This window comes from Globicephala melas, chromosome 1, assembly GCF_963455315.2.
Source record: "Globicephala melas chromosome 1, mGloMel1.2, whole genome shotgun sequence".
Lineage (NCBI taxonomy): Eukaryota > Metazoa > Chordata > Mammalia > Artiodactyla > Delphinidae > Globicephala > Globicephala melas.
Genome location: NC_083314.1, coordinates 46,620,188 through 46,634,822, shown reverse-complemented (window position 1 = coordinate 46,634,822; position 14,635 = coordinate 46,620,188). Strand labels below are relative to the sequence as shown.

At 41.0% G+C, this 14,635-nt stretch overlaps 1 protein-coding gene across 3 annotated transcripts in view; it reads left to right on the top strand.

Annotated features, from left to right (window-relative positions):
• The window catches only part of RGL1 (ral guanine nucleotide dissociation stimulator like 1), a 278,994-nt gene that overhangs the window by 88,867 nt on the left and 175,492 nt on the right, over positions 1 to 14,635 (top strand). For all 3 annotated transcript variants that reach the window (XM_060295494.1, XM_030849185.2, XM_060295492.2), the window contains one exon: positions 14,007 to 14,170. In XM_060295494.1, coding sequence (XP_060151477.1) covers positions 14,039 to 14,170 — 132 coding nt within the window. In that variant the 5' untranslated portion in view covers positions 14,007 to 14,038. The remainder of the gene's footprint in view (positions 1 to 14,006; positions 14,171 to 14,635) is intronic.

The window sequence follows — 14,635 nt, the reverse complement described above, 5'->3', positions numbered from 1 at the left end:
TATGTGTCAGCGTGTCCTAGGTACCCTACATGTAAAGGTGAGTATAAATAGTCCTTGACCTGTAAGAGCTCACAGTCTACTACGATGCAAACTAAAGCACAGTATTATAAATGCTGTGACAGAAATAGGAACAACTTACTTGGGGAGAGCAATTAACTCCTCAATGGGTTTGTCACCAGGCGGTGACATTTGCATTTGCTTTTAAACTTTAATGCCCAGTGATTAATGTCATATGCTTTGGAACCACACGGATATAGATTGGAATCCTGGCTCTGCTACTTACTCCTTATGTCAAATGAGAATCAAAATAGGGTGCTATGAGATAATGTATTACAGTACCAGACATGTATATGCTCAAGCAGGTCATAGCTGTTGTATTAGGGAGGGCATAGGCTAAGCTGCTCTAACAAAGACAAAGAAAAGGTGAGGGGAAGAAGAGTATTTTGGGTAGGAGTAGTCCATAAACAAAGGCATGAACGCACTGTTTGGAGAACGGTGAGAAGTCCAGCAATGTGACAGAGTTGGAGAATTGGAGCACAGCAGAGAGGAGTATATGACTTGTAGGTCAGGACGTAGTCAGACCATGACATATTGTGTTAAGAACCTTGAACTCTATCCTGTGATGGTGCATTCCTATTGCAAGTTCCTAAGGAGGCCAGTGATCTAATGAAAGGTTTTTAGAAAGGCTACTCTGGTGATGGTATGGAGAATGACTAGAAGAGTCAAGGGCAGAGAGTCTAGTAACTTGGCTATTGGAGTAGTTCAACCGAGAGATAATGAAAGTATGTATCAAGGTGGTGGCTGGAATATAGAAAAGGCTCTGATCTGAGATGCCTTCAAAGAAGTAATCAATAGGACTTTGTGATCCCTCGGATAAGGAGCTTAGTAACAGGGACCACTTGAGAATGAGTCTGAGATTGCTAGCTTGCGTATCCGAGTGGATGGTGTTGAAATAAATCTCTAGGCCCAAGATGGAGCCACTCTTGCCTGGGGTGTCATGTCATCAAACTGAAACTTAGATAACTTTGTATCCTTGTAAAAACTCTGCCTGACCAAAAGTGCAGTATAATTGTGTTCAGTCATCCAGTCCCCAAACGCGCCAAGCCCACTCCGGGCCTTCTCACCACAAACAACGTTGACTATCTGATATTTCCTATTTGTCTCTTCCTTGTTCCTTATTCTTTATCCTATAAAAGTTTCTTGCCTTCTGCCTCACTTTGTAGTTCTCTGACAGGAGACTGTCCAGTTCATGACGTGTTAAATTTCGTTTGTATCACCTAAATAAAGTTTGTATCTCGCCATTAGAGGATACAGGAAATCCATGAGGAAGAGAAGGATTCTGTAGTGAGTTAAAAAGTATGAGCCATGGGTGCTTTATTTGTGGAAAGCAGTGATTTTGAAAGTGTTTTGGTTGAACATTCTTCTCACTTCAATTTTTTTGGAGTGTCCTCCAATATACATACAATTATTTTTAAATTGTATACATACACCATTATTCTAACATTTATATGTACTATAAAATATAACAAATAGAAATAAAACAGATGAGATGAAATAAGCATACAAATCAAAGTTGTAATTTTTCTCTGCCTTCCAGTGTACAGTCTTGGGTACCAAGTCAGGGGTGTGCAACCTACTTCAGACTCACTGGGGTATGAAAGCCATTGTCAGGCCCATTTGCAGGATTATGGAATAGAGAGGTGATAGATTTTCTTCACCTTGGGGAAGTCTTACTGACCCTTCCTTTCTTCTTATTCTTTTTTCTAGATCTTTTTTTTTCCCCCCCTGGAATAGGTATGCAAGTCATTACTCACTCTGACCAATATTTGTCAAACTTTCTTTACATCTGTAGTGCATCGCCCTAGGAGTTCCTTGTAGTTCAAATGAAGCAAGATTTAACTATTTTGGCACAAACTTTGGCTATGATATATAGCACTTACTCCCTAAATACTGGCTAAGACCAAGAGACAGAGAGGTTCTCTCATAAAAGTCCCAAACTGGACCCAAAGGATGGTGCTTGCATGGTTTGGCCCAGCAGAGAAGATCAGCTAAGGAGTTTTAACTCATTCCACTACCTCGTCTCCCCAAGATGATGGAAAAGGAGAGTGAGGGTATTAGTTTGGCTCAAGAGCTCAGACTAAGCAATGGGGACACTTAACGTTTAAAACTGATGTGACACTCCATGTGCTACTCAAATGTACTGAGAGTCCTGCCTTTCTATTTTAAGTTCCTTTTTGGCTGTGTGAGACCAGCCAGGACAGCCCATTGTACATGGAAGGTGAGTGTTTCCAGATTTTAATTGGGAGAATACAGAACTTATTTTTGACTAATTGGTCCAGTAGGAACTGGAGTAAATCTAAACAACTCTGGAGGTCTACAGCAAGGAAACAGAGAGGGAGAGAGACTCAATCAACTTTCACCCAGGCAGCCTCTTGACAGATGTCTAGGCTGACTTAGTCAGTGCCCTTATTTCTCAGGTAAGACCTCAAAACTACTTGGACCTAATTTCATGGTAGTTCATCCTCTGGACGATATTATACGTCCAAAGCAACTAGCCTGGAATTCCTTTTTAGGACACACAAAAGGATAAAAAAAATAAACCCCCACACTTTCTTTGTGTCCAGACTAAAGTGGAGAAATGGAGTAAAGTGCACAGAAGCTGTGATGCTGAGCCTACTTAAGCTTCACTAGCGTGTAAGTCATTTTTCAGCCCACAGTGAAGTTAATAATCGTTAAAATCGCTCTGGTATCCAGAACCACTGTCAGCTATAATCACATTGGAGCAATGAACCTGAGCACAGCATTCACTTGAGCTGTAAATCATAAACTCACCAACCGCCAGAGCAGAGGCAGAGTGAAGAAGTCAGTGAGTACTGTAATAGGGTCCATATATTGTTTTAAAGAAAGTCTTAAAAAATAATTAGGCTTTCAGATCACCATAGTTTTGTAGCAAAAATGTCCATATGGGACTGAGAAGTGAGAGAACCGACAATGTCAATTTTTGCTTCTGTTTTCTGCCACTTTTTAGCAATAGTGGCATAATTGTTTATTTAGCTCTGGAAGGGCAGGCCTGGGGAAGGGTGATAGGCACCCAGGATTGGAGAGGAGCTGGCACAGTGGGATGTGAAAGGCCGTAGGAAGAAGCGGGCTCTCAGCTTTGGGAGATAAGGAAGCACAGATAAGGAAGCACAGATTTCAGATAACCCTCTTGGCCTTTCCTCGTCTACCTGAGTGCAAAGAGTTAGTGCTTCTCTTTAACCATTAATGTTACAAAGCCAAATTAACATAGCCACAATTCTGTGAAAATTGTGAAAAGCCATTATAGAATGGAAAGGGAAGCTTTGTTCTGAATCAGACGGATCTGTTTCAAATTTGTGTTCTGCTATGTGACCTTGGGCGATTCACTTAACTTCTCAGAGCTTCAGTGACTGGGGGATTCACACTTTCCTCACCGAGCTCTCAATGTAATGCCCTTGTGCATATCTGTCTTCTAACACTTATCCTATCATTTTGAAATATATCTCTTTCTCTTCACATAATTGTGGACTTCCCAGTGGTTCAGATTAAGAACTCCCAGCAGGTAGGCCGATTAAAGGAGGACACGTGCTTATTTATCTTTATTCCTCCTTGCCTCATACACACCTGGCACACTGATTAGGCTAAATAAGTAAAATGTTAGGGACTTGCACATCCCTCCTGTGCATAGTGTGGTGCTGGTAACTTAATTTAGGTTAAACAACATAACTGTCATGTCCCTGGAAGTTTGCCATCTTGTTGCAGTTAAGTCACATTGGCCCACTGACCTCCTCAATGAGGAAGCCAGGGATGCTAAATCATATATTTGCACAATAGCTATTCACACGAAGAGGTCTGAATCCGAGACACACTCTCATTCAGTTTCCACTTTGGTTTATTGGAAATAGCAAGGTCAAGCTGTGGCAATGAAAAAAAAATGGAGAAAGTGGAAAGTCCTGTAAAAGTTAGAGGAGGGGAAAATAAAAGAAAGAGAAAAGAAACTGCAACCTAGTTGGAATGAAACAGTGACAGAATGACATAATCCTATTTCCCCTCAGATGCCGCACTGGACTTCATACTGACTCTGAAACTAAAACCCAAACCTAACTAAGTATTCAAGCCCACATTCCATCCGCCCCTCGTTTGCTGGTATCAAAGTTGAGACATGTCACAAACTTGGCTATCGCATACTGTATGTGTGTGGAAAAGGGGCAGATAACGTGGGCCGTTTAGACTACAGCCACATCTGTCAAAACTCTAACCCTTAACCTTAGTGAAAACATAATCTAGGATCAAACACAGAAACCCTGCAGATGTACACAAGCCATTTAATGCAGCCTTTGAAAAGACTGTGACGGATGGCTGCTGCTTTCTGAAGGCCTAATGAGAAATCCAGGCTTGGCCCTGCTAGGAATATTTGCAATCTTAAACAAAAAGTAGGTTCTAAGTCAGTAACTATTTCATATATCCCAGCACGGTCCTCCCTCCAGGCTGAGCTGAAAACATTCCTGACTCTGTTGCTATGCAAAGCAGTTTTCCAATATGCTTTGGAAACCTGTTTGAGATTTGAGAGTAGAATTTGGTTTTCAGTGGCCTCCTTTTGGCTTAAGATCTTTTGGTTCAATCCAAAATAATGTGAGGGTTCTATCCTTCATGGACTATGGAGGGTAAATTCAAAAGCTTCCTCTTATCTAATATACACATGAATGCAGGATGCATCCTCTATGATACACCCTCATAGAGCTTGATGTGAAAGACAAGAAAGGAATAGAAGAAATAAAAGAAGTTGGAGTGTCTTTATAAAGTTCACGAAAAGACTTTGAAACAATCGGAAATATTGAAAATCATTCAAAAATAACGATTGCATCTTTTCCAATACACGTGGAACATGACCACCGTAACTGCATTTACTGATGAAAATGTCATTGTGCTACAGCGTGCCAGCCTTTGGGAAGGTTGTGTCCAATTCTGTAAGATATGGTTTTGACCTTCTGTTGTGTTCGCTGTGGGTGCACAGGTCACCTGGGGATAAGCCCACAAGGTCTATGCAAGTGTCAGAGTTGGGAAGCAGCATCTCTAGTGGTTTCTCCTTCTTGTTTCATTGTCTCTTAGTGTTCCTGTGTTCATTGGGGTCATTGAGTTTTTGACCACATGGGTTAGGTCCGTCATGTTACATCACGGGTGCAGGCCAAAGAAGCTGAGAAGAAAGTAAAAAATGTGAACCAGTGGTAAAAGTCATCCTGACACAAGGTACACAGATCCCTCCCTCCCCCATGCTGGATGAATATTGGGCCCCTTCTTTTGGCCTTAGCACCACGTATGGGCGTTTGTTTCTATTTCAGAGGTCAAGATCAAGGAAGGAACAACACAGTTAGATGGAAATGAAGATGCTACTCTGAATATAAAGCTTCCTGCACTTAGTCTGGCAAACTGGTGTCTGGGGTATTCAGGCGGAGTAACTGGATTTAATCACTACTATGTGAAATTAATCAGAGTGGGGCAAGGTGTTATCTGATCTAACGAAAGAGGAATTGTAATTAAGACTACATAGGCTTCCCTGGTGGCGCAGTGGTTGAGAGTCCGCCTGCCGATGCAGGGGACGCGGGTTCGTGCCCCCGTCCGGGAAGATCCCACATGCCGCGGAGCGGCTGGGCCCGTGAGCCGTGGCGCTGAGCCTGCGCGTCCGGAGCCTGTGCTCCGCAACGGGAGAGGCCACAACAGTGAGAGGCCCACGTACCGCAAAAAAAAAAAAAAGAATACATGTTATATGCAAAACTCATGGTGTCCTTGCTGCTTAGAGACTAAGAGGAAAAGGATTGATCTAGTGCCAGCTCACTGTAGACGCCTCTCCCAGAAGAGTTTTCTTGAAAGAGATTTCCCTGCCTTGGGACCTGCCATTATCCTATGGCCTAGTAAAAGTGACTGTAATTAAATAGATTAGACTTCTGTTTTTGGTAAAGTAAAAGATTGAGAACAGACTGCTCTTTAACCTGAGATGTGGGAGGGCCAATCTATTTGGAAGTTAAATGATTTTGTGCATTAACTGATAAACCCAACAGATTTCCTTCCCTGAACCTAACATTTAAAAAATTTCACATTCCTCCCATGAGAAGCCCTCTTCTGAATCTTTTCAAGAGCTCAGATTCCTGGGAATTCCGATTTTTCAGCATTTACATGGTGTCATGTTGTAAGTGGAGCATTGACTGTTAAAGGGTAGTAGCAGTGTAGTACAGCGGTGAGGGCACAGCTCTGGGGTCAGGATGGCTTGAGAGAAACTCCAGGACCGGTTCCTTCACCTCTCTTGATCTGAGCTTCTCCTGAGGCTGTTCTGAGGAGGAATTGATGCTTGCGCAGTGCAGGTCCAGTGCCTGGCACGGTGAATGCTGAATTCACTGGGGTGGAGGTGAGGGGCATGTTATCCCTATTGATGTTGCTATTGTTGGGACTTAAAAGATGTCTCTGACCTGAATCAGCTCAACTGTCTTCAACTGGAAGATAAAAATTAGCCTGGGACTAGTGAACTGGGTGATGCTCCCCTAGTGGTTTTCATATTTTGCCCTCATCCAGCCAGTTAAAGCTGGAGTCCACAGAACTGTGAAATATTGAGCCTGGGACAGTCCTGTGATCTACAGTTTCATCTCATTTTAAGTTTTCAAACAACATAATCGCTAAGCTTTTTATTATAATAAAGATGCAGGCCATAAAGTAGTCAGTCCCTTAGAATTCTATCTCTCTTAGAACACTGAAGGATTCTTCGTGATCTCAGCCTCTGTTCTGTTTAGGTGTCCTCTCCCTCCCCCGCGTCTGCCTTTGCAGATTTGTTTCCAGACTGGCCGCTCTGAATGGAGACCAGGAAGGGAGCCCAGCTGTTTTCCTTGTGTTGGCTCTCTGTTTCAAGCAGGAATTGCTGAGCAAAGAGCAGCATTTCTCCAGGGAGGTTCACAAGGGTAGTACAAACTCAGTCTGGATTTTTCTTTCTTTTCTTTTTTTTTGAATTATTATTAAAAACTTCTGCCAAATACTATCAGTGAGGGGGGAAAAGTACACAAAGTCTGAAGTGCAGTTGGACCAGCCTTTAAAAAAGTATCAACTTGAATGAAGAAGGAATGGAATGCCTTGCACTTCTTTAATTTTCTACTTTTAACGGGAGACAGTTGCTTTCAGAGAAAGTCACTTCTAACTCCACAGACTATTGTGCAACTTTGTTCAGTGTTCAGTGAGACAGTACATAATTAAAATTCCTTTGGAAATGGTTGCCCCGTGATTGACATTTGTTCCAAAATACATCGTAATGGTAAATGTGTTATCTTGGACTTCAGTGAATTTTTTTTTTAATGGAAAGAAAATAAAATGAAGATTAAAAAAAAAGTGATTGAGCTTTTTAAAAAAATTGAAGCAGTATAATAAATTTATGTCCAGTCTTGCTCTCAAAGAGCTGGCAGTCCAGCGGGGGAGACCAGAGCTGAGGAAAGCAAAAGAAAGCAACATGCAGAATATAAGTGAATTGCCTTATACAGACTAGAATGCTGTTGAGATTCCAAAGGGGAAGAGGTAATGAAGATCTGTTTACCTTCTAATACATGGACACATGCTGTCACTTCAAACACAAATAACTTTAATATTGCTGTAAGATGACTTGACATGCCCCCTTTCCCAGACCTAGAAATCTCTCTCGGTGTCATGGCTTCCTGGAGTTCTTTCTGTCTGATTATCTGTCTGTGTCCCAGTCTCCATTTCCCACCAGGAATCCTTGCTTCCAGACAGCTGCTTCTTTCTCTCTTTTCAGATGGAATACACTGGTGAGACCACTGTGACGCACTCCCACAATTGGGGAGGCTACATCTTAATACCTTCTTGGATCCCCCAATTTGTAAGCACTGCAATAGCAATCATGATTAGAGACATCTACCACCCAACCACCCTTAGATTTGGATGCTAAGGATTGGTGAGCACCCCTAAACACCAACTTTACAAAGCCTCAGCCGACTTACAATTGACTACATGACCGAAAATTTGGGGCTGTTCCTGAATAGTCAAAACTCAGAGGTTATATCTATCAATTCCAAGGGGCTATTCATGCTGTTCGTTTGGCTTCTGAATAGTGAATGCATGCATAATACGGGAATAAATACAATATGTGAGTGACCCACAGAAATCACAACCTTTTTGCTGTTTTGTTTAGTACAGTAGATCCCTCAGCTCTACTGGAAACAAATTTAATGCATATTTTGCTTTCTACATTTGAGGGGAGATGAGTGTTTTATCCCTGTAAGGGGTCTCAGCAGCCTTGTAGTTTATCTATTTATTTTAAAGAGGGGGAAACTGAGGCTAAAAAGTGAAATGGTTTGCTCAAGGCTTACATAGAGAAATTACTATGGCCACATGATTTGAACCCAGGTCTCCTGACTGGAATTTCACTGCTCTTTGTATGATGCTATTCTAAACCTTTGAGTAAAACTAAGATGCAAAGACTCGTCTTGATAGATAGACTTTTTAGGTGGAAGAGTTGTAGATAATAGGAGATAGAGATAAACAAACCTGTCTTATCTGGACAGGACCTCAGCTCATTAGGACTAAGAATGAGGAAGAGAGAAGGTAGGAGGAAAGAAATGGCAGCAAGACAAGTGATCCTAGAAGAGACCAGGACAGGGCAATGCCAGGCTTTTTCAAGATTAGAAGAAATCTGAGTTGAGTTAAAAAAATCAAAGGATTTCTTTAGGCAGAAGCAAGAGTTTATGTGTCTAAAGGGAATAAAGCAGAAATACTGTATCATTAATACGAATGATGGAATCTGCAAGGGCTGAAGAAAAGCATGGACCTAATAGATAAAGACAAGAAACGCCACAACACTCCCGTAACATTCTGAAAATTAAACACTTTTTTTCTTTCCAAAAATATGTAAAGAGGAGAGGTAGGAGAAAAAAGATAATGATTTAGAGGGATGTCTCATGTATTATTTACTATCATAGAAGGAAAGTCAAATTTAATAAAGTACCGATTGATTTATCAAAGTCCAGCATGGGGATTAATAAAATAAATACAGAGTTCAGTGAAATTGTGCCCTAGCACTTACTTTTAAAACAATATTTCAAAAATATTATTCATGGGCATTATGGATAATATTTATCAAATCGTAGGAACAGACACTAGTAATGGCAAATTTTTATGTTCTTAGATTGTCACTTAATACTTACGTTTTTAAGATTAGCCCCTGAGAAGTTGATTATTTACTTTTGATACTTAATGATCATTTAGGATATGAAGCTCTCAAACATGTCTTTTGTCATCACCATAGAAAATGTTATGACCTCCAATCAATGATTATTTTTGAAGTAATGGGAGAAATGTTGTTATTATGTATTTTATATCATAAGCAAAATGTAGTAAATATTTTAAAAAGAAAATGCACATCTTAAAAACACAAACTTTAAAGAAATTAAAAATTTTAAGGAAATACATACTTTTACATTGATAATAATCATAATTTTTTGATTATTTATATAATCATAAATTATTATTTTCACAAATTTCTAACAGCTATCAATTTCTCATAAGACAGCTAGGCTTTATAAATATTGACTAGAATGGTCTTTGGATTTAACCTAACTTAAAAAACAAAATAAAGCAAAACCTTTCAGCTTTGGTGGGAATGTTAGGGCTCTAGGACTTGAGTGCAGTAACCTCAAAAACCTTTACATGGCTTTTCTCGTCTGCAAATTGTTTCTCTGTGTCAATTGAAAGCATCTTTCTTCTATCTCACCAGACTTGTCTTCCCTGTTCTTATCTGACTTCTCTGTTTCAGACAGTAGAGACAATGTATAATAACAACTCTTTTACAATTAGAAAAAAACCAAAAACCAGCTCTCAAGCGACTTCTTTTTAAATTTTTGAGCAAAACTTTGTTTCTGTGTTCTCTGATCAGATACTTGCCTTTATAGACATACAGTTCCTTTCTACACCCCACCTCCAACTTAAGGATGTCCTCATCATTCTGTGGTTAAAAAGAATTCTGCTTTGGTTATCAGGTGTTTTAGGATGACAGTTCTTCAAAACTGATTTCCCAAAGAGCTTATAAGGACTATGATATTTTAGACTAATTATTAAGTAGAGTTGAAGGTTTTGCCTTTTAGGTTTACAGTGATTACTTATCTTTTGAGTGGGCTCATATGTGCCTGGAAGTCGGCTTGTAAGCCTTGACCGTGTGCTTTAAGAAAGAATGCAGTAGTTCAGATTTAAGGCATGCAGCCTCTCAGAGGTAGAAGAAGGTCGACATATGCCTCATGTTTTAATTCCACCAAAAAAATGGCTCCACTCTATAGACTTCTAGTTCATTTTAGGAAAATAAGAAGCCTATAATGCATGAAGGTATAATGAAACTTATAATGCATGGGCCAGCAGCAGGACTGGCTATATAATTTTGGGGCCCAGAACAAAATGAAAATGCAGGGTGCCCTTGTTGAAATATTAGGAATTTTAAGACAGTGACAGCAGAGCATTCTACCATGCTTAGGGCCCTTCTTAGCAAAGGCCATGTGTGATTGTGCAGGTCACACCCATAAAGCCTGCCCTGGTCAGAAGTTAAGATGGGAGTAAAGAGGAAAAGGAATGATCCATTTTTTAAATGAAATTTCCCTCCCTCTATCTATCTCACTCTTACCTATGATTCATCAGATGTGACCATCTCCCAAGGGGCACTGTTATGCCAGTTACCTAAGATGGTGACACTTTAACTCTAGTCCATGGGGGAAGCGGCACGAGAGGGAGGTCTCATTCCACCAGTGATGAGACAAAGGGTAGGTAGAGGGTAGAGATAAAGGGTAGGCTGCCTTATTTTTACTGGAGTCTCATGATTACTGAATTAACTAATCCATCAAACATTCATTTAGTACTTACTCTGTACATGATGTCATCTCTAGTGTTAAGATGCTTGAAAGACCAGGTAGAGAGAGCGTGAACTTGGGAACCCTACAACTTTCTAGCAGTTACTTAATCTCTCTGAGTCAACTTTTTCATCGCTGTAAAACTGTGACATTTACCTTGAAGCATTATCATATGGACTTGACATAATGTGGAAAATACCTAGCGCAGTGACTGGGATGCAATGGGAGCTCAATAATATTATGCATATGGCCTTTTCGTGTGTGTGAGTGAGGAAATGTACTGAATATGGGTGAAAAGGCCTCAAGTCTCAGGTAGGGTGGAGGATCTCAAAATGCTTGAAGGGCCTCATAAGAGCTGGCTGCCTCTCTGCATCCATCCTAAGTTCCCAAGTACTTTGGAATGGTTTAAAGCTCAGAATTGCATCGTCTCCCAAACAGGGTAAGGAACAATCTGTAGGAAGTCAATACACAGTAGAGTTCAGTCTCTAACACTGAAAATTTGCCAACTTTCACCCACACCGTGGAGATGAGAAAGCAGCTGTGGGCAGACAGTAGAGGAAGACCCAAGGGGTCACTGGGCTGTATTACACTTACAGATGTTCCATTGTTCACCCTGAGATGCTGCAGTTTGTCTATTTTATCCAGCTACGTCTCCATGATATACAGAGGATACAGCCAAAACCATTTTATGTAGTTTTTCCACTTCGTTTTGATTTATTATTTGTGGTTTACAGTATTATCTCCAATAACAACAATGGAATTTCCTTCCCTACTAATTTGGCCTGTTTCCATTTTGCCTGTTTATTTTAATTTCCTTTTTTTGGACTGAAACCTCCACATGACTCTCCTCTGTTTATTTCCTTGCATGTATGTGTCAGCATCATTTATGTCCACTCAGAAGAACTTTGTTCATTAATTATAAAGGTTCTGTTTCCTGGTTCCTAGGAGAGTGTATTAAGTGCTCCATGCTTCTAAGTACTTCACAATGGTTTTGGTTAACAGTTTCCTCATCATTGCTCTCTGCCAGCAGACTCCTTGCTCTCCATGGCTTACAGGTGGAGCATGTGAGGCAGAGAAGTAACTTGGCTGCAGAACACCCTTCTCTCGAATCTTCTGACCTATCACCCCTGCCCAGCTTATCAACACCGATTTCCATTTACTTTTATTTGGGCAGTAGGTTATGTGAGCATAAGACCTGCTTTTTGCAGACATGCTCAGTTCCTTGAAGACATTTCCAAGAAAACTACTCTGTTGTTAACTAATGAGCAATTGCTGCTTGCAGAATTAGCTGTCTGGGGGTGCAGGATGAATGTTAGACTTGACCCTTTCTTATGAAGAGCTTACAGCCCACTAAGTCAAAAAAAGTTGAAGTGAAGGAATAATTCGGCTTTTAATCTGTTATTTGAATATATTAGATTTGCTGCCTTATTTTTACTGGAGTCTCATGATTACTGAATTAACTAATCCATCAAACATTCATTTAGTACTTACTCTGTACATGACGTCATCTCTAGTGTTAAGATGCTTGAAAGACCAGAAAGTAGAAATAAAGTTGAAAACAAATAATTATAATAAAGTGTTTTAGGTGACATGATAGAGATCTGTCCAGAGTATATATAGAGACTAACAAAGGAGGAGGGGCCTTTATTCTCTTGGCGTGGTGGGTGAAGGGGAGGTGACACAAACAAAGACTTAAAGTTCCTTGATGTATCTGAGATCCATAAGCACTTTCTTTTTTTAAAAAAAATAAATTTATTTATTTTTGGCTGCGTTGGGTCTTCGCTGCTGCACGTGGGCTCTCCCTAGTTGCGGTGAGCAGGGCCCACTCCTCATTGCGGTGTGCAGGCCTCTCACTGCGGTGGCCTCTCCTGTTGCAGAGCACGGGCTCTAGGTGCACGGGCTTCAGTAGTTGTGGCACGTGGGCTCAGTAGTTGTGGCTCGCAGGCTGTAGAGCGCAGGCTCAGTAGTTGTGGCACATGGGCTCAGTTGCTCTGTGGAATGTGGGATCTTCCCGGACCAGGGCTCGAACCTGTGTCCCCTGCATTGGCAGGCGGATTCCCAACCACTGTGCCACCAGGGAAGCCCCATAAGCACTTTCAAAGGACTGAAACAGAATAACAGAGGAGGCAGCCGGGCACGGTGGGAGAAGAGAGGCAGAGGAGGCCTTGGATGCTGTGTTAAGGAGTTTGGATTTCATTCTCCTGGCAGAGTTTTTGGTAGGTAGAACATCATTATCAGAATTGCTTTTTAGAAAAATTACCCTGAGAAGGATAGACCCGGGGGACGTGAATGGAGGTAAGGAGATTCCTTAGGGCAGTATGGTGCTGGGCAGGCATGACGTGATTCTGAACAAGCCAATGGCAGGTAGATTGATGTCAAGGAAGTAGACTTTATAGAATTGTTATCAATTTTTAGATACTGTCTCTGCAGCAACTGCTGATGAAATGGAGACTCAGGAAAGGAACACAGCCAATAAATATTGAAGAGAACCTTCCTCTGTGCTTCCACTACAGTTTGGAAACATGATTACTGAGGTGTTCCACACATTATGCTGTAATACACTGTGTTGTGATTGCTTGTTTATGGCACTTTCTGCCCTGAGACAGTAAGCTTTTTAAGGTGAAGGACCAAACTACCAAATTATTTGTGTATGCCTTGCATGGAGCCTCGAATAAATAAGTGTTTAATAGATGTTTGAAGAGTAAAACTCCTGACCCCAGAGCCAGTGCTTCTTCCTCATGCACTGCATGGCATGGAAATACGAAAACATCGCTCAGGCTTGTCTTACATCCACCCATTTCCATTTCTCCTACTGAGGGACCAGAGCAAAGTGACAAGCAGATAGAACAGGCAGAGGATGCTTTTTACTTTGCTTTACAATTTTTATCACTTCATCCATTATCAGAATGCATCCCTGCCTCCAGATTCCTGCATTAAAATACCAATCATGAATATCTAAAACATAAAAAGTAGCCATAAAAGTTGGGGCCTGTTGTGATACTGTTGTTGATGGTCTCATTATCCACAAATCAAGCGTGATCATTTGCTTTCCTATCTCTTTTTGTGTTAGTCAGTGTTTTAACCTGGATCTCACTTTATTCTTCCAAACAGATCCGTAATGCCTCCTGCCTGGCTCTTTCAAGATGGAGGGGAAGCCCGTGGGAGAGCCTGCTCATGTGGTGTCTAAACTCAAACTTTCCACCAAGGTAGAAAGCGCAGGACACTGGCTGGTGGAAGATCACGCTCGGATATGGGAAGTTTTAAAGACAGAGGAGGTAAGACAACTCTTAAGTGACACAGTTGACGCAGTGATGTATTTTCTTAGACTTGAAATTATCATTCTTAGTGTAGCCATTATCATAGGCCAGCTTGGCAATTTTTTATTCTGGGGCCATAGGCACAACCACAGCTGGAGAATAAGAAGTCAGGGGTGTGTCCCTTGGACATTAATAATACTCCACAGTGATTCAGCCAAGGGAGTTAGCCCCGACCGATAGGGCTTAAAATATACAAGTAGACATTGTCCTTGTAGAATCCTACCAAACCTAAATGGGAAATCAAATCGTGGTGAAAAAGTTGATTCCTAAGGATCAACTAACACGCGTGGAATTATATAAATTCATTCCTTGACAGCACGAGGCTAAGTATCGTTAGGTCTCTCCAGTTGCGAGCAACAGAAATTGACTCTGACTAATTTAAAGAAAATGGGAAATTATTGGAGGATATTGGGAGGCTCACAG